The sequence below is a fragment of the Furipterus horrens genome, unplaced genomic scaffold (genome assembly GCF_987537825.1).
Source record: "Furipterus horrens unplaced genomic scaffold, mFurHor1.1.pri manual_scaffold_4, whole genome shotgun sequence".
Classification (NCBI taxonomy): domain Eukaryota; kingdom Metazoa; phylum Chordata; class Mammalia; order Chiroptera; family Furipteridae; genus Furipterus; species Furipterus horrens.
In genome coordinates this window covers 7,590,772-7,614,143 of record NW_028327174.1, presented here as the reverse complement: position 1 = coordinate 7,614,143, position 23,372 = coordinate 7,590,772, and the positions used below count along the sequence as shown (strand labels likewise).

General features: G+C 56.3%; 2 protein-coding genes across 3 annotated transcripts; one reads left to right on the top strand and one right to left on the bottom strand.

The window, feature by feature from the left end:
- The first annotated feature begins 1,081 nt into the window (after nucleotides 1-1,081).
- GALR3 (galanin receptor 3) lies at nucleotides 1,082-4,156 on the top strand. The gene is made up of 3 exons (XM_090275329.1): nucleotides 1,082-1,443; nucleotides 2,366-2,743; nucleotides 3,351-4,156. Exons 2-3 carry the CDS (start codon nucleotides 2,385-2,387, stop codon nucleotides 4,138-4,140), a joined length of 1,149 nt encoding a protein of 382 aa, XP_090131455.1. The 5' UTR covers nucleotides 1,082-1,443; nucleotides 2,366-2,384; the 3' UTR covers nucleotides 4,141-4,156.
- Nucleotides 4,157-12,841: 8,685 nt separating this feature from the next.
- ANKRD54 (ankyrin repeat domain 54) lies at nucleotides 12,842-22,070 on the bottom strand. Of its 2 annotated transcripts, none has more exons than XM_090272460.1 (8): nucleotides 21,631-22,070; nucleotides 20,224-20,271; nucleotides 15,953-16,051; nucleotides 15,240-15,311; nucleotides 14,691-14,738; nucleotides 14,492-14,616; nucleotides 14,190-14,297; nucleotides 12,842-13,815 (listed from the first exon to the last, which is right to left on the bottom strand). In XM_090272460.1, exons 1-8 carry the CDS (start codon nucleotides 21,953-21,955, stop codon nucleotides 13,741-13,743), a joined length of 900 nt encoding a protein of 299 aa, XP_090128586.1. In that variant the 5' UTR covers nucleotides 21,956-22,070; the 3' UTR covers nucleotides 12,842-13,740. The 2 variants fall into 2 exon arrangements, with proteins under 2 accessions (XP_090128586.1, XP_090128587.1); XM_090272461.1 differs by having other exon boundaries at nucleotides 15,953-16,046; nucleotides 21,631-21,695.
- Between the last annotated feature and the right edge of the window lie 1,302 nt (nucleotides 22,071-23,372).

The window sequence follows — 23,372 nt, the reverse complement described above, 5'->3', positions numbered from 1 at the left end:
CCTTATTAACAATGTGGAACTAGAACAAGGTCTCTGACACCCCTATCGCCAGCCCTTCCCTTTCCCTGGGAACCCTGGGAGGGACAATCTGGTTGGCCTCCAGCCCAGTCCCGCAGGATTTTTTTAAAAGATTTTATTTATTTTTAGAGGGAAGGGAAGATTGGTTACCTCTTGAACACCCCCAACCATGGTCCTGGCCCGCAACCAGACATGTGTCCTGCTCAGTCAAACCTGCTACCTTGCGGTCTGCAGGACAACACCCAGTCCACTGAGCCACACCAGTCAGGGCCAGGCCTGCAGGATCTTGACTCTAGGATTCAGGAAGCCCTAGCCTGTGATCTGGGAGAGCTTGAGGCTGGGGTGCAGGAGCTCAGGGTGCTGGGGGATGCAGCCAGGGGAAGGGGGCTGCTGTGGCTACCTCAGCCATAGGAACACTTGGTGTGTGGCCACCACCGAGGCAGGGCACCTGGTGCCAGGTGCACAGCTGCAGCAGTGAGAGCACACAACCTGACACCGGTACTGAGCCCAGTCTTCTCTCCCTCAACGCCTTGCAGTCTGCCTTCTGCCCCCTCGACATTTGTTGCTAAATCCAATGCACCTCACCCCCAGGTGCTAGCCTCTGACTCTTTGGCCATGGGGTCCGCCCTTCCAAGTGGTCAGGTCAGAGTCCCTTGATTGAATCAGCCATTCACCAAGACCTTTTAACATCTTTGGCTGTTGCCTGGAAAAGAGTTTTCTAACAGTCATTCATTAAATCGGTCCACCCCAGGCCGTAATACACTAATAAATGGCCAGGTCCTGTCTCTGCTCTAGAACTTTCACTAGTTCCCCATTGCCCTCCGGCTAAAGCCAGACTCTGGGTGGGCACGTAAACTCTCCAGTCTCCAGCCAGACTGAAGCCCTGGACCAAGCTTAGGGAAGCTGATAGGTCTTAGGGTTCTCAGGGCCTGGGGAAGGAGACCAATATGAAGTCTGCAGCAAAAAGACTCATATTCTGGTTTCCTAGCCTAGGGTGCCCTGTTCAAGACTAGGAATCCTTTCTGAATGTGGACTGGAGCAGGAGAGGGGAGGGTGGGCAGGGCCACAGGAGGTGGGAGTGCTGAGGATGGGATGGGCCCTGGGCACAAAGGGGTTAACTACAAAGCACATCTCAGATCAATGGGTTACTCACTGCAGAAAGAGGCAGAAGCATTGCAGAGAGGCCGAGAAGAGCCAGGCAGAAGAGCATGCCACCTGGGGGAAATCAGGGACTGAGCAAGAGGTGGCCATTGGGCGCTCTGGAGGGACTGCCCAAGTCTGGCTCAGCAGAGGAGGGGCCTTAAAGGAGAAGTGAGAGGCAGACCTGCAGGGAAGCACCAAGGGGCAGCCACTGAGCCAGGAGGCAGCCTCAGCCTCGCCGGTTTACCCAGGATCAAGCGGGGGGGCCCAGTGCCCAGAACTGAGGTGGGTGTTGCCTATCCTGCACTTGGGAGGGTTTTGCATACTGGGTGCTGTGGGAGGGGAGCAGATATCTCTTTCCTTCCCTCTCCCCTGCCTGACCCTCTTGCCCTTAATTTGTCCCACCAACCTAGAGGTCCCGGGCTTCAGGAGGATCCACAGGCAGTAGCTGATGTGGGCGGTGGGGTGGGGCAGGGCAGGGGCGAGGGCGGATGCAGCTTATGCAAGCGCATGTGCGCATGCACGCAGGTTAACACAGCACCACCTGTTACAGGCTCTCAGATGAGCACTCCAGCCTGGAAGTCAGAGTACCAGGGTGGCAGCAACCCCAGATCTGCCACTCAGTGTGATCTTTAGCTTCCCATGTTCCCTCTCTGAGCCTTGATTTCCTCGTGTGCAAAAAGGGGCCAATGAGTGACCTGTATGGTTTTCCCAGCTGTGCTATTGTGGGGCTCTCACTAAATTGGGCTCTCCAATGACGCAGGGGGGTCAGCCACATTTTGCTGACTTTGACCTATGTCCAAGAGCCTTCCCTGAGCTTCAGATCCTCATCGAGAAGAAAATATACCGGCTCCTGAGGTTGTAGTGCCCCTCCCGTCACCCACCATGTCGTCACCCAGCTCTGCCCGTGTCTTTACTAGCATCATTGGTTGGAAGTGTCCATCAACTCCCTAATCAGCCCTTCACGCTCAGCATTATGGGAGTGTACCTTAGGAAACTGAGAAACCCGCCTCCGACACCAATATGACTGTGCCAGGAGCTTGCACAGTAGGTCTCAGTGATAACTTTTGGCTTTGTTCCCTACTCCCATCCCGAGGAGCTTCCAGCCCAGGAGACCTAACCAGGCCCCAGCTGAGGAAGCTAGGTCTCCAAGTTAAGTGACCAGAGCTGGGAGCCCCTGCCTGAGAACTCCAGCTCTCTTCCCCAGGTGACCCTCTGTTGGAGAGATGGCTGATGCCCAGAACATCTCACTAGACAGCCCAGGGCGTGTGGCAGCTGTGGCAGTGCCTGTGGTCTTTGCCCTCATCTTCCTGCTGGGCACAGTGGGCAACGGGCTGGTGCTGGCGGTGCTGCTGCAGCCTGGCCCTGGTGCGTGGCAGGAGCCAGGCAGCACTACGGATCTGTTCATTCTCAACCTGGCAGTGGCCGACCTCTGCTTCATCCTGTGCTGCGTGCCTTTCCAAGCCACCATCTACACGCTGGACGCCTGGCTCTTCGGGGCCCTTGTCTGCAAGGCTGTGCATCTGCTCATCTATCTCACCACGTACGCCAGCAGCTTCACGCTGGCTGCCGTCTCAGTGGTCAGGTGCACTGTGCCCGGGAGCTGGTTGGGCCTGGGCTGGGGAGGGAAGATCGTTCAAGAAGTTCATTGGCCTTTGGAGAGAGAGAACTGGGGATTGAAAAGGGAGATGGGAGAGAGTCTGGATACCTGCAGGGGGAGTTTCAGGGGACAATCCTGCCCTCACCACAGCTCCATTGTGAGCTTCCCCAAAACATCTGTGTCTCAGTTGTCAGCACAGGACCTGGCACATGGTAGGTGCTCATGAGCATGAAATGAATGGCAAAAGGAATACAGGAATGAATTCAGATACTTTATTACAACCCACTCCTGGCCCAGGTTGTAGTCATAACTGCTTTCGTGGCTTGAAACTTGGGGTCAAATCCAGGCTCACTCTAGCTGATGATCTTGGCCAAGTCATTTTTCTCTGTGCCTGCAGGCACTGCTCTAAGCACTTTGCCCGGTTAACCCCCTTAACCACCACCACCTGGGAAGCAGTCGCGAGGTCACTCTCACAGCTCCGAAGCTGAAATGAAGGCCATCAACCCCAGGTCCCATTGCAGGGTTTCCTTGGGGGCGCGGATGCGGGCCGCCAATGGCCCGCCCGCCGCGCTGACCCGGCGCCCGTCCGCAGGTACTTGGCTGTGCGGCACCCGCTGCGCTCGCGGGCCTTGCGCACCCCGCGCAACGCCCGCGCCGCCGTGGGCCTGGTCTGGCTGCTGGCGGCGCTCTTCTCGGCGCCCTACCTCAGCTACTACGGCACGGTGCGCTATGGCGCGCTCGAGCTCTGCGTGCCCGCCTGGGAGGACGCGCACCGGCGCGCCCTCGACGTGGCCACCTTCGCCGCGGGCTACCTGCTGCCGGTAGCTGTGGTGAGCCTGGCCTACGCGCGCACGCTGCGCTTCCTGTGGGCGGCCGTGGGCCCCGCGGGCGCGGCGGCGGCGGAGGCCAGGCGCAGGGCCACGGGGCGAGCCGGGCGCGCGGGGCGCGCTATGCTGGCGGTGGCGGCGCTCTACGCGCTCTGCTGGGGCCCGCACCACGCGCTCATCCTCTGCTTCTGGTACGGCCACTTCGCCTTCAGCCCGGCCACCTACGCCTGCCGCCTGGCCTCTCACTGCCTTGCCTACGCCAACTCCTGCCTCAACCCGCTGGTCTACGCGCTCGCCTCGCGCCACTTCCGCGCGCGCCTCCGCCGCCTGTGGCCCTCTGGCCGACGCCGACGCCACCGCTCCTGTTGCCTCCCGGGCGCCCGCCGCACCCTCCGTCGCATTCGCCCGGCGTCCCCGGGTTCTGCTGGCTGCCCCAGGGACGCCCGGCCCCGCGGGAGGCTGCCGGCGGGTGGCTGCTGGGGCGGGGAGCCGGGGGAGGAGGCTGCTGGTGGTAGGGAGGCTGGACCAGCCCTGTCTGCAAGAGGACCGAAATAAACTTTGTCCACCTCCATCCACTCTGCTGGGTGTTCTCTGTCATTCCCCTTCCCCCGGGGCCGGACGCTGCTAGGGCATGGGGCCAAAGCAGTGGCTGTGCTGGGGCTCCAGCCCCGTGGGCACCGGGGCGGTGCAAATGGGTGGATACAGCTTAGAGCAGCTCCCGAGACTGTGTTCATAGCTATTCTCGCAGGAGGGCAGGTCTCTGGCCATCCCTCCAACTCCATCAGCAGCGTCTAAGGCCTGGTTCGTCCGCAACCCTTCACCAAGCCCCTTCTCCTTTCCAAGTCTTGTCCCAGGTTATATAATACTAGTAGCTAACATGGCACAAATATTTATCTTATGTGCAGCTGCATTCTTCAGTCTAATTATCAAAACAGTCCTGCAAGGTCTATATAAGTTCTTCCATTTTACAGATGAAGAAATCAAGAATCAGGGAGGTTTAGTGATTTGCCTAAGGCAGCGGTTTCCAACCTTTCCTCACAGCACTATAACTAATTACTAAAATTTTGCAGCACACCAAGAAATATATATTTTTTGCTGCTTTGACAAAAAAAAAAAAAAAAGTATAATTTTGATTCATTCACACCAGACGGCTATTGGGCTATTGTTATGCTGGCTGTAGTCAGTTTTGTGGTTTTGTTTTTGACAATCTAAATAGTCAGGTGTTGCATGTTTTAAAAATTATTGCAGCACACCAGTTGAAAATCACCGGCCTAAAATCATATAGCTAGTGCTTGGCAGAGGCTGGATTCAAACCCACTGCACTCTAACTTCTCATGGGAACCCCCTCCCCCGCCTCTGAGGCCTCTGCTCCCAGTTCCCATGGTTTCCAAGGTTTGTTGTTGTTCTTCTTCTTCCTGATTCTGCATCATGACCCGCAGCTCCCCACACCCTGATTGGAGGCCTTGGAAACCTCAGGGGCTCCCAGTCCCCTTTCTCAGAAGAGTTCTCTTCAGATAGGCCAGCAGGTCCTGATGGGCTTCAAGCCTAGGCCCATTGCCTGGCCCAAACTCCTCCATCATTCCTCAGCCATTTGTCACTCCTGGCTCAGGAGAGAGACTGAGCCACACTCGGGTCCCAGCTGGCCTCCCAGCAGCCTTGGCTGCCCTGTGGACCCCTCTTTTCCTGTTCGTGCACACAGCTGGGGTAGTTTGTGGCTGTGGAAACCTCTTAATTAACCCATAAATCAGTTTCAGTGGCTGCAGAGCCGACTGCTTCCCTCCCTCACTCACCACACTCCAGTAACATTCATCAACTTCTGGTCAGGGCCTGAGACCTCTTGGCCTCCGTGTCTCCCCAGCACATGCTCTGGCTGCTGGGGCACGCTGGAAGGGCCCCTCCCTGACAGAGGCAGCTGCTGAGTCCTGGTCAGTGTCTGCCACCTGCCACAGACCCAGGGGTCAGCATGGCAGTCACCCTTCACGGGGGCGGGGGGGGGGAGGCTGGGACCCAGCTGGGGGAGCAACTGCTTCAAGCACCCAGCACAGAGGCCTGACGCCTGGTCCACTGTTCTTTCTCCCCCGTCTCTGCCTGGCTGACGCAGGCCGCTGCAGTGGGAACGTTTCCTGGAGGGCAGCGGGTGTGATGTCGCCTGCTGCCACAGCACCTGGCGTTGCCTCTGTCTCCCTGTGGCCTCACTCACTCCTCCACTGGCTCATTCGGGCCTCATGCCAACCCTGGCAGGCAAAGGACATGACCTCCATTCTCAGAAGCAAAAACCGAGCCTCAAGGAGGTGAGGTAGCGCGACCAGAGCCAAGTGGCCAATTCGTGGCAGAGCTGGTACCCTAACTGGGCCCCAGGGATGGCTCTCAGGGCAGCCCAAGCAGCACCAGGGAAACGTCATCTGATGACAATGGTGAGTGCCTGCCAGGTAAAGGAAGGGAACAAAATCTCCCAGCCGGGCTGCTGCTCCTCCACAGTCACTTCTGTAGGCACGGACAGGTGACCAACCGGGAACAGCCTCCCTGTAGGGCGGGCAGGAGACAACTCACCCAGCCAGGGAGCGGCAGAGCCAGGGCCTGAACCTGCACAAAACCCCAGGCTCCCGGGGAGGGTCTCTGCTCAACTGGCAGACAGTTGTACAGCTCCGGGCTCTGGCTGGACTTCGAGGCCTTCTACTTCTGAAAGTAGGTCTCATTGGCCCATCAGAGCCAAATAAAGAAGCCAGGGGCCCTGATTAACGGAGGGCAGTACAGCCTGACCCAGAGTAGACACACAGCAGATATTTCACACGTGAGGACAGAGGTGCCAGGGAAGGAAAGACATTACCTGTCCCGTCCTTCTTTCCTTTACCCGTCAAACATTTATTTGAGTGCCGGCCCTAAGCGAGGCCAATCGGGGAAGGCAGAGACGGCACGAGTGTGACCTGGTCTCTCCCTTCTAGGGGCTCTCAGTCTGGCTGGAGAGCCAGATTCCAAGAGAAGAAAGGACAGCACCGTGTGATGAGCCATAGCAGGACACACACAGCTATGAAGGGGACAGAGGAGAGCACTCTTGCCTTCCTGGGCCCTCCAAGCAAGAGTCTCAGAGAAGGTGACAATTAATATGCATTTTCCTGGAAAACGGTAGGAAGAGCCCGCAGGGTAGAGCGATGAGTAGGCGTGTGCCGCTGAAGCAGGGCAGGTGGGGTTCAGGGAGGCCGGGAGGGTGAGTGCTGTGGGGTCAGCAGGGCCTCCCAGGCCAGCTGAAGCAATGGGGATACCACTGAAGGTTTTTCTTGGGTGGGAGGGGGTCAGCTGTGTGGTCAGAAAGCCCCCGGGGTTGCAGTGTAGAGGCTGGGTGGGACGTACCAGGCTAGCATTGAGCTGCTGCCAAGGGCCTGGCCTGGGGCTGGAAAATGATTTTTTCTACGGATTTGGCAGGAAGATTGACGGCCTGCTGCTGGGTTTGGGCTTGGCCCCAGTGATGCCCAGGTCTGCTTCGGGGGGCTAATGAAACGCTTGAATGAACAGATGGTCTTAATACAGCAAGGTATTGAATAACGTCATTTTGTGCAATGTCGTTTCGTTATCACGTTGATGAGATGCCCTGGGAACTTAACTCTAGTTTATATTAATTAGCCTATAATACAGTTGGTTTCATTGTATATCATTTCGTTTAATCACAGACCTATCAATGATGCTAAGTGGGAACTTACTGTGCTTTGGTTAGAAGAGAGCTGTGAGTCCTGTAGGGCCAGAGGCCAGCAAGGGGGGGCGGGGGGCACTGTAAAGGCTGAATGAGTCCTGGCTGCTGCCCCCACAGCCCAGGAGAAGGTATCTGACCTGAGCCCTCCTCTGGGGCAGCCTGGGGGGGGGGGGCGGGAGGAACCCCTATTAGTTGGAGGAGGGTTTAAATTCTACATCCCGCCCTGGCTGGTGTGCCTCAGTGGACTGGCCTATGAACCAAAGGGTTGCTGGTTTGATTCCCAGTCAGGGCACACGCCTGGGTTGTGGGCCAGGTCCCCTGCTGGAGACACTTGAGAGACAACCACACATTGATGTTTCTCTCCCTCTCTTTCTCCCTCCCTTCCCCTCTCTAAAAAAAAATTAAATTAAATTCTGCATCCCTTTCACCCTCCTATTTGTGCAAACCTCTTAGGGATGGGCCTGCAACACTCAGGTCTGAGCACATAGTAGGTACAAGGTTCTCCTGTAGGAAAGAAAGACAGGGGCCTAGGGGATGGTGGGAGCCCAGAAGAGGGCCCTGAGCCAGCGTGGAGAGGCATAGAACACTTCCTGAGGAGCTGGTGCCCAGGCGAGTCCGGGAGTGGGACTTCATCAGGGCGGATAGCCAGGGAGACAGCACAAGCCGATTGGAGTCAGGCACAATGTGGGGCGCCGAGGGCCTGGCACCGGGCACCTGGGAGCCCCAGCAAGAAGTGGGGGGACAGGGCAGGCAGTCATGAAGGATTCTGTTGAGTCTTCTCTGAAACTGAGACTGTACTTTGTCCAGAGGACAATGGTGAGTCCCTGGAAGGCTTTACATACAAGAATGACCTGATGAGATTTCCTCTTTAGAGAGCTCTTTCTGGTTGCAAGGCCCGCTTTCCTGGGGAGGGGGCACAGGGAGGGTGGTGAAGAGGCTGCCGTGAGAACCCAGAGAGGGAGATACCAAAGACGCTGGCAGTGGGCGGGGAGAGGTGGCCAGACAGCTGGGACACCTCTTAGGAGGTACAGTTGTCAGGACTTGGTGATTGAACGTGTGGGGGGCAGAGCGGGGTCCCAGATGACACCCCAGACCGCCACCTTGGGCTGTCGAGGGTGGCAGTGGGGATGACAAGGATCAGGTTTGAGGGCGAAGATGTTGAGCTCGGTGGGAACACGTTGGGACTGAGGGACCTATGGGACGCGGTGAGGGGCGTCCACAGGGCGCCGGTGCACTGGGCACGTACTGCCTTTCAGGTTTGCACTTGGCCTAGAACGTGTGCGACCTCTGCTTTAGAGTTGAAAGATGAAGACACGGAGGCTCAGAGAAATGAAGTAACTTACCCAAGGTCACAGAGCCAGCCCAAAACAGAGTTGCGATCTTTAGTTCAGGTTTGTTTGATTTCGGTTCCATGGTGTTTAGGCAGGAGAAGAGGCAGGAAGGAGTTGGTTAAGGGGGAGGGAGGAACTTGGATGTGCAAGGAAGGTGGTTCCTCTGCCCCGTAGAGCAGCCGTAGTCCGGGCCAAAACTCAGTCCTGGGGAGAGTGAGCGAGGAGAGGTGGTCCTTGGCGTGGCCATGTTAATCAACCCCCCTCCCTGCCTAAGGCTGGCGGGCACAGCATCATCTATCAGCTTCGAAGTGTGTACCTGGGGACATCGATACCAATTAAGTACCCAAGGTTTCCTATTAATGAACATCGGTGCCTCAGCCCTGATGCAGGGCTCATTTGCAAGCTGCCAGCTGGATCCAAGATGGCCTGAGGCCAGAGGGCCAGGCTGTGATGGCTGCAATCGTTTCTGGTGTGAGGACAAGACTGATTCATGGAGGCATCTGCTTGGTGCCATGTTGTTTCAGTGGCCCAGGCTCAGTGGAGGGGTGAGAGGGGAGCAGGAAGGGCGGTGCGGAGGGGCTGAGGGGCACAGTGCCAGCTTGGAGTACCCGGGGGAGTTCTGGATGGCGGGGGTGCTGGGGAGGGCATTGGCCTGGGCAATGGGTACTCCACTCAGAGGTGGCAGAGGAGTAGGCTTTGAGCCCCACTGTCAGGGTGGATTCTGGCTCCTTCATTTCCTAGTTCTGACCTCTCTGGGCCTCAGTGACCTGCAGAACTGAGCTCTCTGTCTGAGCCGGGTCCCTTTGGGAGGCAAACCGCCTCACGTTGCTCACTGGCTGCCACCAGCCGTACGTGATGTTTCCAGGGCTCCCCCGGCAGATCCTGGTCTCCAGCGAAAGAGGCGTGACTCATCCACCTCTGTCCCATTGGATGTGCTGACTGGCAAGTGCTTCTATAGCACGTGGCATCCTCCTGGGCTTCCCAAGCAGGCACCTCACCAGGCTGGCATGGGCCAGTCATAGGAACAAGAGAACACTCTGGTCCCTGGTCTTCCGCTTCCCTGAGCCTGTTTCCTCATTTGCAAATTGACCTGGCCATGTCTCCCTGGAGGCACTGAGGCCTTGGTGTCTGCTGGCGAGCCAGCATCAGGGTGTTTGGGCTGCAGTGCCCTTTGGGCCCCATAGCTGATGAGGAGCCAGGGTCTTTGCTGAGCTTACCCAGGCATCGTCCAGATTTCTGACCACCTCACCCTGGCTCAGGCTCAGCTCCTGAAGCAGTCTGGGAGCAGGCAGCCTGGTGGGGATAGGGACTCTTTCACCAAGTTCATGGTGCTTGCTTTGGGTAAGAACACATATGACCTCCAGATGGAAGGGATAGCCTTCCTCACCTGGTATCTGCCACCTTCAGACCTCAGGACTTCTGTAGGCTGGTCCCAGCTCCCTCTCTGGCCAGCCAGTCACCCCTCAAGTCCCACAGTCAGTGCTCAGACCACCCTGGGAAGCCTGTTAACAGTGGAGGCAGCCAGCAAAGATCAGCAAGGACCACTCCAGACTCAGCTCAGCCCCATCGCCTCATGTTGTCCTTTCTCTTCTCCCGGGTGACCAGGTACCTGTCTTGTCCATCAAGCACACTGTATCCTGTGCTGAGTGAGGAAAGGGCCAGACCCTCCTGGGCCACGGAGACAGACTCACTCGGTGAGGCCTATGGATTCCCACCCACTGGGTCCCACGGGCACTGGAGATATTGGCACTTTGGAAATGTGGCAGAGATTACATTAGACCTGGGCTGGGCCCCACGCACCAACTCTCTGACCTCAAGCAAGTTACTTTCTTCTGCCAAGCCTCAGTTTTCTGTATCTGTAAAAGAGTGGGAGCAACAATGTTGGCTCCCTCACATTTTATGGCAAACACTAAACCAAAGGGCTTGTACAAAGGGCTAGCCGGCACGCAGCAGGAGCTCAACAAATGTTGCTGCCCTCTGTTTTAGGACAGTGCTTCTGAGAAGGCTTTCATTTCAGGCCTGGTGGCAACGGCAGCAGCTCAGGGGTGGATCCAGGTTCCAGCCTAGCTGCCTGGTCGGGTCACCCTGGCAAACCCGCATTTCTCACCCATCAAGGTTGTGAGAACCTGTGAATATTTTGTCCTTGCGTTCACTGCTGTGTTCCCACCTAGAACAGTGCCTCATGCACAGCAAGGGGTCAGTATTTCTAACAGGAACTAATGTGAGGTACAGAGCAGAGGACCCTCCCAGAAGGTGAAATCAATAAAGATAGATTTCTTCTTCCTGTCCCCTACCCTCCTCCCTGCTTCCCCCCCAAACTCAGTAACTCCCTGAGCAGCTAGTAACAGAACTAACTCCAACCCCTGTGGCTTTCCCCTCCTGCCCCCTGCCCAGCCCAGCCAGCTCAGGGCCGACTGGTGTTTCCTACCTCACCCCAATGTCTGGGGCAGGCTGGCTCCTCACAGATTGGGGGCACAGGATAAATCCTCGGTGGAAATGGACAAGGCAGATTGTCTGGCTGCCTCACTGTTTGGCACGTGTTTGATGACCAGCCTCTGAGCCACCTTCATCTGTCCAGCCCCTTGTTCACTGTCTACATGGCCAGGGAGAGAGTTGAGCATGGCCCCTTCCCTTGCCCCAGTGGCCTGTTCTCATGATTACTTGGCTACAGAGCCAAAAGTGGGGGTGGGGGTGGGGCATCACTGGGATGGAGGATGCTGGTTTCCAGATGGGGGGGTGGGCTGGTCCAGGCCACGGACTTGGGAGATAGCCAGTGATCCTCCGTGTCAGGCTGTTCTGGAAACACAGAGTCGTCTCAGAAACCAGCTTCACAAAGTCTCAGCACGCCCCACCCCGCGGCTCTGCCAGTACAAAGCAGCCTGCCCGAGGGGACAGTAGGTCCCAGAAGAGCCCAGGCAGTCCCCCAGGATGTCCTTGGCGGGACCCTCACCTGCCTGCTCCCAAAGTTCAATAGCAAGAGCTCCTGACCTTTCCCGAGTGTGAAGCCTGCCGAGAACGAAAGCTTTGGGCCTCTGCCTCAGAAATACACGTGCACCCTCCACACGCAGTCTAGGGGGTTCATACCTGAGGGCCTGTTGATTGAACCCCTTAGACCTGAGGCTGGGAAACCTTGCCTCGACTTTTTCCAGGGTGATCGTCCCTGGGGGTGGGGTGGTAGAGGCCCAGAGGAGCAGGTCCCCAGAGAAGCGGCCACCTGTTTGACGTCCACCCCTTCCCACCCCTACCCCTCCACTGCCCAGGACTCTTCCCTGCCCAGCCCCACCTCTGGTGCCATGACCACAGGGGGCAGTGTCCAGGCACAGGCCCCAGCACAGTCCCTGTAGGAAGGGGAGCTCAACCGAGGCCCCTGGGCCTGAGTGGGCAGGCTCACGAGCAAGGAGTTAATAAAAGCCACCCCACCCCCACACCCGTGCTACTGGCTCCCCACCTCGCTCCTACCCACAGCCGGCAGGCGGCCACCTCCCTCAGAGCACAGCGACCTGAGCTCCACGGAACAGCTCATTGCTCTTCCTCTGCCCCTCGCCCTCCCCCTCTCGGGGCTGCCACGCTTCCCCTTCCTCGACCTGCCCACCTGGTGGAGCTCTGGGCTTCCCTCTCACAGGGTCCTGGAGGCAGCCCAGCCAGCATCTCATACCCACAGAGACCCCCTTTTCCCTTCGGGGTCTAGGGAGCAGCTGGGTTGCATGAGTTTAATTCGGGCCCGACCAAGCTGGGATTTGGGGAATAAGCTCTCTCCTCTGAAAAGCAGCCAGGATTCCAATTTGGTGGGAGAGGAAGTGGAGCGGAGCCAGTGCAGACCCGACTGGAACAAGTCTGCCTTTGCTCTGCAGTCAGGTGCCCCCTTGGAGGGCTGGGCCAGGCGGCGCCTTCCTTTCGGCCCCCCGTGGCCGGCCCCCGCTGGAGGCGCTGCTGCCTCTCCTGTGTCCGGGGACCACAACAAAGGCAATGTCCGCTCCTGCAGGGGTGTGAGTGGGTGCCCCCTTCCCAGGGGGTTTTGAGCCTTTTCTAGTCTATTAGTTTCCCATTGCTGCTGCAACAAATTACCACAGACTCGGTGGCTTAAAACAACACAAATTTATTGTCAGAGTTCGGATGGTGGGAATTCCAAAATCAACCTGCTGGGGTTAACTCGGCAGGGCTGGGCCTGCTGGGAGTCCCCAGGGAGACAGGTGCCTGGCCTTTTCTAGCCTCTGGGGCTGCCTGCACTCCTTGGCTGTGACCCCCCCCCCCTCACATAACTCCAGCTTGTTTCTGCCACTGCACCCCCTCCTTCCTCTCTGATCTGCTTCTGTCTCGTAAGGACCTCTGCGATTACATCAGTCCCACCAGGGCAATCCAGGGTAATCGCCTGTCTGAAGAGCCTTAATTTATGATGTCTGCCAAGTTCCTTTTGCCATGTGAACTCACATTACAGGTTCCCAGGATTAGAACATGGCTGTCTTGGGGCCCACTATTCACCCCACTACAACTGAGCTGCAGAACTGCTCTTCTTTCCTGGCGCTTCGATGATTAGGAGAAAGAGTTGGGGCTTTTCTGCTTTGGATTCTGCGGGGTCCTTCCTAACCTTGTAGTTCTAAGGTCTAGGCTTTACCAACCCTCTCCTTCCAACCAGAGAAACTCACTGCAGTGCCCCCTTGAAAGTCAGGTGCCAAAGTCAAGTCTAAATCTAAGTGCTGGTGAGCGGTGCAGGGCCAGCAAGTGACCTCTAGGCCCGAGGGCGCCTGCCCTACACACCCTGCTGGCTACAAGTCCGTGCCTGGGACGGGATGCAGAGAAGGGTCTTGGGTCTGCTGAGGGTACCAGGGAGACCATGAGACGAGTGTCCCTGCTCGGACAGCGCGCGCTGCCAGAGATGAGGTGTGGCTGCGGGGCTGCGGAGTCAGAGGAAGAAGCTGGGGGCTGTGGTCCCGGGCCACAGAGATGGCAGAGACCACAACTGGGAGAGGCTCTGAGGTTGGTGAGAGAGCACCTCTGGCCCATGGCGTCTGGGGGTGAGGGGAGGGCCTCCCAGACAAGCGCAGCTCCGAAGTCCCAGGCATCAGGCTTCCTTTGTAACGAGAGCAGGTGGGCAGGCAGGCAGGGGCAGGGGCAGGCCGGGAAGGCAGCAAGCCCCTGTTGCTACCTTTTCTCCATGTCCTGCATCTGCAAGCTGAGGGAGGTGAAGCTGGCCAGGAGGTCGGTCACCTCATCCACCTGCGGGACAAAAGTGAGGCTCTGTCGCGGGGTGTCAGGACAGGCCTAAGTGCTTGGGCCCTCCAGTCTCCTTCCCAATACCACAAGCCTGGAGGGCAGGCATTGACTCTCCTCCCAAGGCGCATGGCGGCTTCACTCTGCCTGGAACAGCTGTCCAGAGGTTAATCCTCCACAGCAGGTGGTCTCAGATGACCCCAGAGAGAAGAGACACCTGCAGCTTCCCCGGAAGCAAGCAGAGGCTTCGGGGCCCACAGTGCGCTGCAACCCCACAGCCACGGCCCCTTCCTACAGGGAGGGTCTGGCTGCCTCGAACCAGGGATGGACGGGCCCTGCGGCTCCCGCCACCGGGGTCTGCGCCTGCGGCCACGGCTCACCTGCTCCCTGGTGCTCGTCATCTGGAGGCGGGTGCACAGGTCGTCCAGCCGGTCCCGCTGCTCGTGCCGCCCCAGGCGCTCCAGGTACTCCCTCAGCATCTGGATGATCTGAGAGGAGAGGGCAGGCTAGGCAGGGGGTCCCATCTAGGAGGCCTGCCACTGCTGCACAGTGGAGCAGGTACCAACTGGGGTCGGTGCGGAGCGACCTGGGAGCGCTGGCGCTGGAGGAGGGTGCCGGCGGTGAGGGCAGCACCTGCCTGGCGCTTGCCCGTGGCCATGGGCTCAGCACGAGGGGCGCTCACCTGCTTCACCTCCAGCCGCACGGCCTCCAGGCACTGGGAGTGGCCTTCCTGCAGGATGTTCAGCTTTGACTTGGCCAGGTGCAGGGGCGTGCGGCCAGCTCGGTCCAGGGCATCCACACGGGCCCCTGTGGGAGCGGGCAGAGGTGAGCAGGCTGGGCGCGAGGGCGGGAGAGGAGGAGAAGGGGAGGGCGCCACGTACCTCCTCGCAGCAGCGTGGTGATGACCGGGACGTGGTTGGTGCAGGCCGCTGAGGAAGAACGGGGGCTTGAGAGTGCAGGACCACCAGGGCTGGGCCCTGGGTGCCCGCTGCGGGGAGCAGGACTGTGTCTCCGAGTGTGCCTGTGTCAGGTCACACCTCCTGAGAGGGCATCACCACGGCAGCAACTGGGTGGGACTCCACAATCAAGTCCGGCTCCCTCCCTGTACCGCTGGGGAAACTGAGGCTTGGAGATGGTACCTGCCTCACCGCGAGCCATGGCATGAGTCAGCCACGGGGCAGGAACCAGCTGCAGGCCTCACCTGCCCTGGCAGAGCTGCCGCTGAGTCCATTTACGTTGCTAAGTCAGGTCTGCTCAGGGCACAGCCAACTAGTGATTGACAGGGAAGTCCACGGCGCATAGACGGGGGGCTGGGGCTCTCCCTAGACGACAGGAGGTCCTGTTGGGGCCTGCAGGACCCCAGGCTCCTCATCAAAAGAGCCCATCTGTGCGGCAGAGGAAGGCGCCTTGGCCGCTTTTCAGGCACTCACCCAGGTGCAGCGGTGTGTTCCCCAGCCCGTCGCGCTGGTTGGGGTCGGCCCCGTGGTCCAGGAGCAGCTGCACTGGAAATGGGAAAACCCAAAGGAGGTGTCTATGGACTGGACCCTAACCTGCACCCCTAACCTAGCTAAAGAGGCTCACTCAAAGGGTGGACCTGGAAACTCAACAAGGCCCCTTACACTGTGTCACTCACTCACTCACTGAGTTCACGTGCAGGACCGAGGGCCAGGAACACACGATTCCAGGGGGACCTCCTGGCCTATCCAGGTTTATGGGACTGAGATTTTAAGGGTTAGAGAAAGTTCTTCCAACAGTAGTGGCTGCTAATGGAGGTCCTCAGGAGCATGTTCTGCTCCTTCCACAGCCTAGCGCCATAGTGGGGACTTAGGACAACAGATGACGCTGCGAGACACCTCAAGAGTAGCGCCATCAGAGCTCCTCCATTACCCAGACGGCTGTGCAGGCAGACTGACAGAGTGGGGCCGGGCTGAGTGTCACACCATATACAGAAACTAATTCAAGAGGGACCACAGGCCTACAAGTGAAGCTCAGTCAGGCTTGTAGAAGAAAACAGGACACTATCTTCATGATCTTAGGATAGGCCAGAGCCACAGGCCACAGGCTGCAGGCCCAGGGAGCCAGGGGAGCGGGCACCGCCCCTGCTGCGCAGACGGAGGCTCCTCCCCAGGCCTCTGGGACTCACCAATCTGGTCATTGCCATTGCAGGAGGCGAAGTGGAGAGCTGTCCGGCCCTTGTCATCCGCTGCACAGGGGTCTGTGCCATCTTCCAGCAGCTGCTGCACTGACACCACCAAGGCAGAGGGAAGCAGGGGGAAATGACAGTGTTAGCTGAGCTGCAGTCCCCAGGGGATGGAGAGGGATGCTCAGGGACCCTTCCAGGCAAGGCACTGATAATGCATGGGGGAGCTAGTGCCCCCTGGATGCTTGGCCTACAGGGACTGCCATGACAAGGGACTTGTTTTTCTGAGGACACAACTATAGCCACGGATTCTGGGTGCTCAAGCTACTTTCTAGTGACAGAACATTGTAGAAGGATCCCGGCCCTCAGAGTCAGAACTTCTAGTCACAGAAATCCCCAGCAGAGACTTTGGCCCCTGCCACCACCTGACCCTGGGCACACACCTAGTCCAGCTGGACACAGCTGTCCAAGCTGCTGGTTGACACTTGCTTTGCTCCCAGGAGGCAGCCCTTTACAGGGGACAGAGCACAGGTTCTGGAGGCACAGACTAAATCCCAGGCTAGGCTAAGCTAACAAGTACATTGCCAATAGCACGGGGCGGTGGGAAGAGCTGGGCTGGGGGTGAGAAGGCCCAGATTTGGGCCCCAATTCACCAGCAAATGGCAGTAATCTCTGCCCTGCCAACCAGAGCCACTGTGATAAGGATAATGGATGTGAATCTCCTTCTCTGAGAAGTATGGAGCCATTATAGGATGTGAGGCATTATGTATATCATAGGTGCGTGTCCAACTAAAATGCAGAAATTGCTGCCAAACATCATTTTAGGGCAAGCAACATTTTCATCTGCCTCAGCAAACCTCTCAAGTACTTGAGTCCTTCTGGACACAGCCCAGATATCCCCTCCTCCATGACTCTTCCCTGCCTCCTCCAGCTGAGTTAGCTGCTCCCTCGCCTGCACCCACGCGCCGTTCATCCCGCTGCTCTAATGTTAACATGCTATGCTGTTTGAGAGTAACTGCTGCTGGACACTGAGCACCAGCCAGGTGTCAGGTACCTGACTGCTAAGCCCCTCAGACACCCAGCAACATATCATGCCCTTTCACAGACCAGGAGACTCCAGCCCAGAGAACTCGTGCGACGTGCCCAGGCCAAGTCCGCTCTGCGACAGAAGGCCAAGCTGGGATATAAACCCACACTTTGCTGGCTCCAGAACTTACACCTCTCCAGCTAAATACGTAATTTCAGTTTTTCAGGGAGTTGTAGCTTAGAAATGGTATTGCTTTAATATTCTTCTCCAACTATATTGTAGGGGTTTGGTTTTGTTTATCTTAATACCTTGGACCAAGATATTACTTGTCTTGCTCAGTGAAGGTTGCTGGTTGATTGAATAAATTAATGAAGGAAAAGGTTTGTGAGAGGGGAGGAGAAATAAAAGCATCAGGACATCTCAGTGTTCACCAGACCAATCACCAAAAGAGAGCCAGTATCAAAGAGATACAAACCAGTTCTATTTTGTGATTTGTGCGGTTATAGTCTTTGGAAAGCATTTTATCAACATCTATCAGAAGCCATCAAAACATGCATACCCTTTGATGAAATAATCCCATACCTAGAAAATTATCTTAAAAATGAAATACCCATGTGCCAATACATAACTGACTGAAGCACTTTTTCTTTGTCCCTTTAGAGGCATTGCATGCATCCATTAAATATTGTGATTATAATTGGGGAATGAAATTACAAAGTGTTCTTTGCTTTTTACCTTATAGGCTTTAGAAAAATCATATAACCATAACTGGTGTGGCTCAGTTGGTTGGGCGTCGTCCCGTAAAGCAAAGGATCGCTGATTCAATTCCTGGTCAGGGCACATGTCTGGGTTGCGGGCTGAGTCCCAGTTGGGACGTGAGTAAGAGGCAACCCATTGATGTTTCTCTCCCTCTCTTTCTCCCTGCCTACCCTCTCTCTAAAAATAAATACAATCTTAAAAAAAAAAAAAGAAAAATCATATAGTCATGCATTCATTCTATAAATAAAAATGACACTTCCGTTTTGATAAAGTTACAAAGACTATGAAAAATGTTTATGACACACAAAAAATTATGTGGCCTACAAAATTGTGCACAACGTGCAAGCCCATCAAGCAAATTCCTCTGCATAGCACCCTGGCTGGTGGCTCAGCTGGCCAGAGCATCGTCCAGATACACCAAGGTTGTGGGTTCGATCCCTGGTCAGGGCACATATAAGAATCAACCAATGAATGCACAACTAAGTGGAACAACAAAATGGACAATTTTCTCTCTCTCTCTAAAATCAATGAATAAAATTTAAGAAAAGAAAGAAAATCCCTTCGCATAGAAAGAAAAATTAGAAGGACAGTCACTAAAACATTAACAGAGATTAGTTTCTTTGCTGACATTATGGATGTTTTACTTGTATATTTCTTGTAAACTTCAAAAGCATTTTAAATGCATACATTATTATTTCCATATTTAAAATATTTTAAATGATTATGAATTCATAGAAGAGCACTTACAATTTAACAATAGCAAGGAATAAATTTTATGTCCACTGTAATTGCTAAACTATACAAAAAAAATAAATAAATATGCACAAAAGAAAACAAAATGCTAAGCATAAAAGAAAAGGCGTGAAGAGGCTAATGCTACAGCCAGTTTCACCATCAGTCCTGCAAGAGCCTGGTAAATGAAACACCATTTAGATTTGAAGATGGGTGTGTAAGAGGCTCTGAACGGAAAATTGCATCCTTTCTATCAAAATAATAAAACCACCATGTGAATACTGATTCAAGATGAACTAGGCTTTCTTTGGAAGGGACCTATAGTGAAAATATTCTCTGGTCACTCACTAGAGATTAAAAAGAGAACGCTTATCATTTTTCCTTGATAAGCTATCTAGGTTGCTGCCCAAATATTCCAAAATACTAAAGTTCATGGAAGAGAGACCAAAGTGAAGCCAGCTGAAAAGCCCTCTGGTTTCCAGGCCTGCTCCCTATGCCACCCCAGGGATAAGGCACCATTCCAAGGCCGTCTGTGACACCCCAGCTTCCGCAGTGATCAACCTCCTCTCCACACCTGCTGCACATGGGGTCTCCTGTCCCGTGGCCCTCAGTCTATGCTCACATTTGATCTGTCGACTGCAGCACCCCACCACCAAGACAGAGTGATGTCCACGTCTCCTGAAGAAGCCACGCCCTAATCCCCAAATTCATGGCTATATTACCTTACACACCGAAAAGGGACGTGCAGATGTGATTAAGGTTAGGGACCTTGAGCTAGGGACACTACCCTGGATTATTCAGGCCCAATTTAATTCCATGAGTCCTTAATATCAGAGACCCTTTCCTGGCCGTGAGACCCAGAGAGGTGGCCGTGTGAGAGCTTAGTCCACTACTGCCGAGCTGACGATGGAGCAGAGTGGCCTCCAGAGGCCAGGAAAGGCGCGGAAACAGGTCCTGTCCTCACCCCGAGCCTCCAGGGAGAAGCACGGCCCTGCAGACACCTTGCTGGCAGCCTGGTGAGAGCTGTGCGGAACTGCCGACCTGTGGACCTGTATCATAGTCCACTTGTGTTGTTCTGCACCGCTATGTCTGTCTGTTACAACAGCTGTAGGAAGGAATACAGCGCTTTCCCCTGATCACAGGAAGAATGAAGTCAGTGGATAAAACTAGAACTTCCTTCCTCTGCCTTATCCTTCTACCTCTGATACTGCTACTGCCCCGTCAGCTAGTGAAGGCTGGAGAGCAATGACAACAACAAAACAAAACAAGAGCGGTGTCCTGTGAGGGCCCCTCCATGCCTTCCAGATGTTCTGCCAAAAGACAAGTTTGAGAACCAGTGACCCAACTGCCACGAAGCCTCAGTGAGCAGTTGAAGGTGGCTGCTCTGTGCAGATGGTGGTTCTGGTGGCAGCCAAAATCAACTGTTCGTTCCCATTAACCAGAAGTCCCCAAAAGTTCCTAATCTGACGGGTGTCAGGGATACAAAGGCAGACGCGGTCCCCACCATCAAGAAGACCACGGGGCGGTACACACTAAGACATCAGGACATTCATGGTGACAGGGAAGCTCGGGAAGTGAGTATCTCGGCCAGACGTCACTTCCGCAAGGTGCCGGCAGTTATACAACGGCAGTGAGCATGGTCCACGGGGCGAGCTGTCGGACCGAGGGAGTCCAAGCACTGTCTTCCCAGGGATCGGGTCCCTGGAGCTGTCTTCCCTAAGCAGCCGCTAGAGCCGGATCTGCTTTGCACACTCACCTGTTTCCACATCGTTGGCATTGGCCGAGTCCCTCAGCCTCTTCAGAGCTGCGAAGAGTAACAGAGTGCCCGTTTAGAAAACAACAGTAACAGCAGCGGCCATGAAGCAGCAGAAAGCGGGTGGCTGGCTAGTTAAGCCACCATTCAGTCACAGGAGCATCGAAAGGGAAAGAAAGGCGCCAGGATACAGGAGACACTAGCCGGGGAACGAGGAGCAACTTGAAATGTGGCACAGCCCCTGCGAAAGCCACATTCTGTAGCAAACCCTCCAAGGCCTGTGCAGCCAGATCTCGACTCTGCCACCTGCCGTAGCTGGGAGACTTGAGCAAGTCAGCTGACCCTCCTGGGCCTCAGGTCCATCCTCCGCCACACAAGGCTGAGCGCTATGCTGGCAGCCCCCAGTCGTTTGCAAAGACGATGAGACGTTTACATGGAAGCTCTCGGCGAGCAGGCTACACAGACAACCTCATATTCTCCTCAAAGCAGCCCCCCCCCCAATGACTTCGATTTGGTCATTGCTAAGCAGAAACACTGTCCCCTACAATGACGCTACCTCTATATTAGAGGCTAACAGAAAGCGATGCCGTTGTCATCGGAAAAACGGGCAAAAACTGCAACTCGGGTACATAACGACCCCCCACGTTCAGAGAGGACTTCGCGGGTTATACAGCGCTCTCTAGGACGGGGTGGGCTCGCACAGCCGGCCCTGGACGGGACCCCGGGAGTCTCCGTTCCCGCACCGTTCCCGCCGCCTCCCACGGCCGCCTCCCACCGCGCAGACGCCCCGGCACCCGCCCGGCGCGGGGGCTGAGCGCCGCAGACCTGCGAGCGGCGGGACCGGAGCAAGGCGGCGTTTTCTCCGGGCCCGTTTCCGCGCCCCTAAAATGGGGCCGGCGCCCGGACCTCAGTAAGCTCTCCTTGCGAGAACCAGAGGTGACCGCAGCAGCGCCTGGCGCGCCCCAAAGGCAGGGTACTAACTGCCACAAACCCTGTAAACCAGGGGTCACACGCCTTCCCAGCGGAGGGCACTAAGGCCCAGAGGCTCCAGGGCCGGCCCGGGGCGGAAGGAGGCGGAGGCGCGCGGCCCGGGGCTGAGCGTGAGAACAGGCCGGCAGCGCTCGGCCACAGGCTCCGGCCTGCCCGCTCGACAGTAAAAGTGCTCCCCGGTACCCCGTTTTGTTATCTATTAATAAACGCCTGGACTCCTGAAACGTTTCCGTTCGGGAACGACCCCGCGTGAAAGGCCTGGGGCGACAGGCTCTGAGCAGGAAGCCTCGCTTTCCTTCACTGTCCCCGTCCTCAGCAGTTACACGCAGCGGCTGTTACTACCGAAGGGAGACCCAGCGGCCCTGAGACCCGACGTCGGACGGCTCCGACCGACAGCCCCGCCTCCCGCGCGCTCCTCACCGTGCACCTCCTTGCCCATGGGCCCGAACCGGCGGTGGGGCCTGGCGGCGCGCCTCAGCCGGCCGGCGGGGATCTTACGGAGCAGCTCGTCGCTGGGCTTCGAGTCCTGCTGCCACAGGACGTGGAGGTAGCGCAGCGGGGACTGGGCCCCGCCCGCCGCCCGGCCTGGGAGGCCCGCGCCGCCGCCGAGCACCGACTCGAAGTCGGCGAAGGAGAAGAGGCCCTCGGAGCCCGTCAGGGGCTCCGGCGCCACCGCGCACTCCCCATCTGAGCTTGAGTGGCCCGAGCGCGGCTCGTTGTCCGCGCTCCCGGCGGCGGCTGCCATGGCAACAGTTCCGCGCGGGCCTGGCCGCCGGAGCCTGGTTGCGACGCACTTCCCTCAGCGCTGAGCCTCGCAGTCGGCGGGCGAGCGGGCGGGACGGCCCGCAACCACGGCAACCGAGCAGGCGCGGGTCTCGCGAGCCGAAGCGCTCCGAACCAATGGAGACCCTGCCAGCCTAAGCCCCGCCCTCCAACGGGCGTTGGTTTGGCAACAGAATTGGTTTCCCGTAGAGTGACTGTCGGACATAAAAACCAATCATATTTTTGAAGTGCCCAACACCGGAGCCAATAAAACAGATGAACTTAAGACACTTCTTTCCATTTCCTCCATCGGCTCAGGAGAAAGGTAACGGGCAGATGCTTTATCCAATCACATTAAGATGATCTTCAGCCAATCGGAAAAGAAAGTTGAGAAGCCAAACTTGAGGGAGAAATAAATATATATTTTAAATCAATAAGCGTGGGGAAAAAAACTTCCCACAATTGCGTAGGGTAAGTAGGAAAATGAGAATATGTTAAAATTTTGGTTATCACCACGAACCGAGGCGCAACAGCTTCTGAAGGCGACGGATCCCTTTTTTCAGGGTTTTCTCGGTAACCGGCGTTGATCACTGATTTATAAAGAATTTTAATTCAACGTAGTTACTTCAGAGCGACGCTACAGTCCGAGACCAGTCACTGAGCCAGGGTATCAGCAGCCGTCCGTCTCGAGAGACGATGGTGTAGCTTCTTAAGAGTCTATCTGCACCGCCGAGAATGGCTGTGCAGTCCGACTCGGGAGTGACACGGTATCTGTCTCCTCCCGTGTTGAATCGACATCTTGCGATGACGCTGGAGTGTCCTCTCCAGTGAAGCTGAAGCTACAGAGCCTGGGCAGGGTGATATGGAGGGTCTGCTGTTGCCCATGCAGCAGACCCCCCCTCTCTTCGCAGCTGAAGGGTCCAAGGGAAAGACGGAGTCAATACAGCTTGGCTTCAGGTGCGCCGCACCTGAGCCAGGGTAACTCTGTGTTAAGTTCTGGCTGCAGGATCAGACTCCATTCCCTCTGAGATGTTCACAGCCCCGTGGGAGAAGTCGGAGCTGGAAACACGGACGTAATGATAAGCTTAGCAACAATGCAACTGGGTGCACTGCTTTGCAAGAATTTTAACAACCCTGTATCTGAGGGAAGAGTGAAGATAAGGAATATATAAAATGGAGTCACTTTAACCAAGCTGCTAAAATTAACTGTATGAAGGTTGAGGCATGAGGAAAGACTGACTGTTCTTGTTCTAAACTAGCCTGGTAACTTACTCTTAACTTGCCAGTGCTGTGTTAGTGCCTGGACATCATCTGGACATGCATACACCAGAAGTTCTGATAACCCTGTAATTACCGCCTCCCCCCAGGACTCATATATCCAGACCGCCTGACATGTAGCT

What these genes read in the sequence shown, in the direction of transcription:
- GALR3 (XM_090275329.1), top strand. Translation starts at nt 2,385, where the DNA reads ATGGCTGATGCCCAGAACATCTCACTAGACAGCCCAGGGCGTGTGGCA. An exon ending in GCTGCCGTCTCAGTGGTCAG is followed by an intron (nt 2,744 to 3,350) that starts GTGCACTGTGCC and finishes GCCCGTCCGCAG; the next exon opens with GTACTTGGCTGTGCGGCACC.
- ANKRD54 (XM_090272460.1), bottom strand. Translation starts at nt 21,955, where the DNA reads ATGGCAGCCGCCGCCGGGAGCGCGGACAACGAGCCGCGCTCGGGCCAC. An exon ending in CATGGGCAAGGAGGTGCACG is followed by an intron (nt 20,272 to 21,630) that starts GTGAGGAGCGCG and finishes TACTCTTCGCAG; the next exon opens with CTCTGAAGAGGCTGAGGGAC. An exon ending in GAACACACCGCTGCACCTGG is followed by an intron (nt 14,739 to 15,239) that starts GTGAGTGCCTGA and finishes GTTCTTCCTCAG; the next exon opens with CGGCCTGCACCAACCACGTC.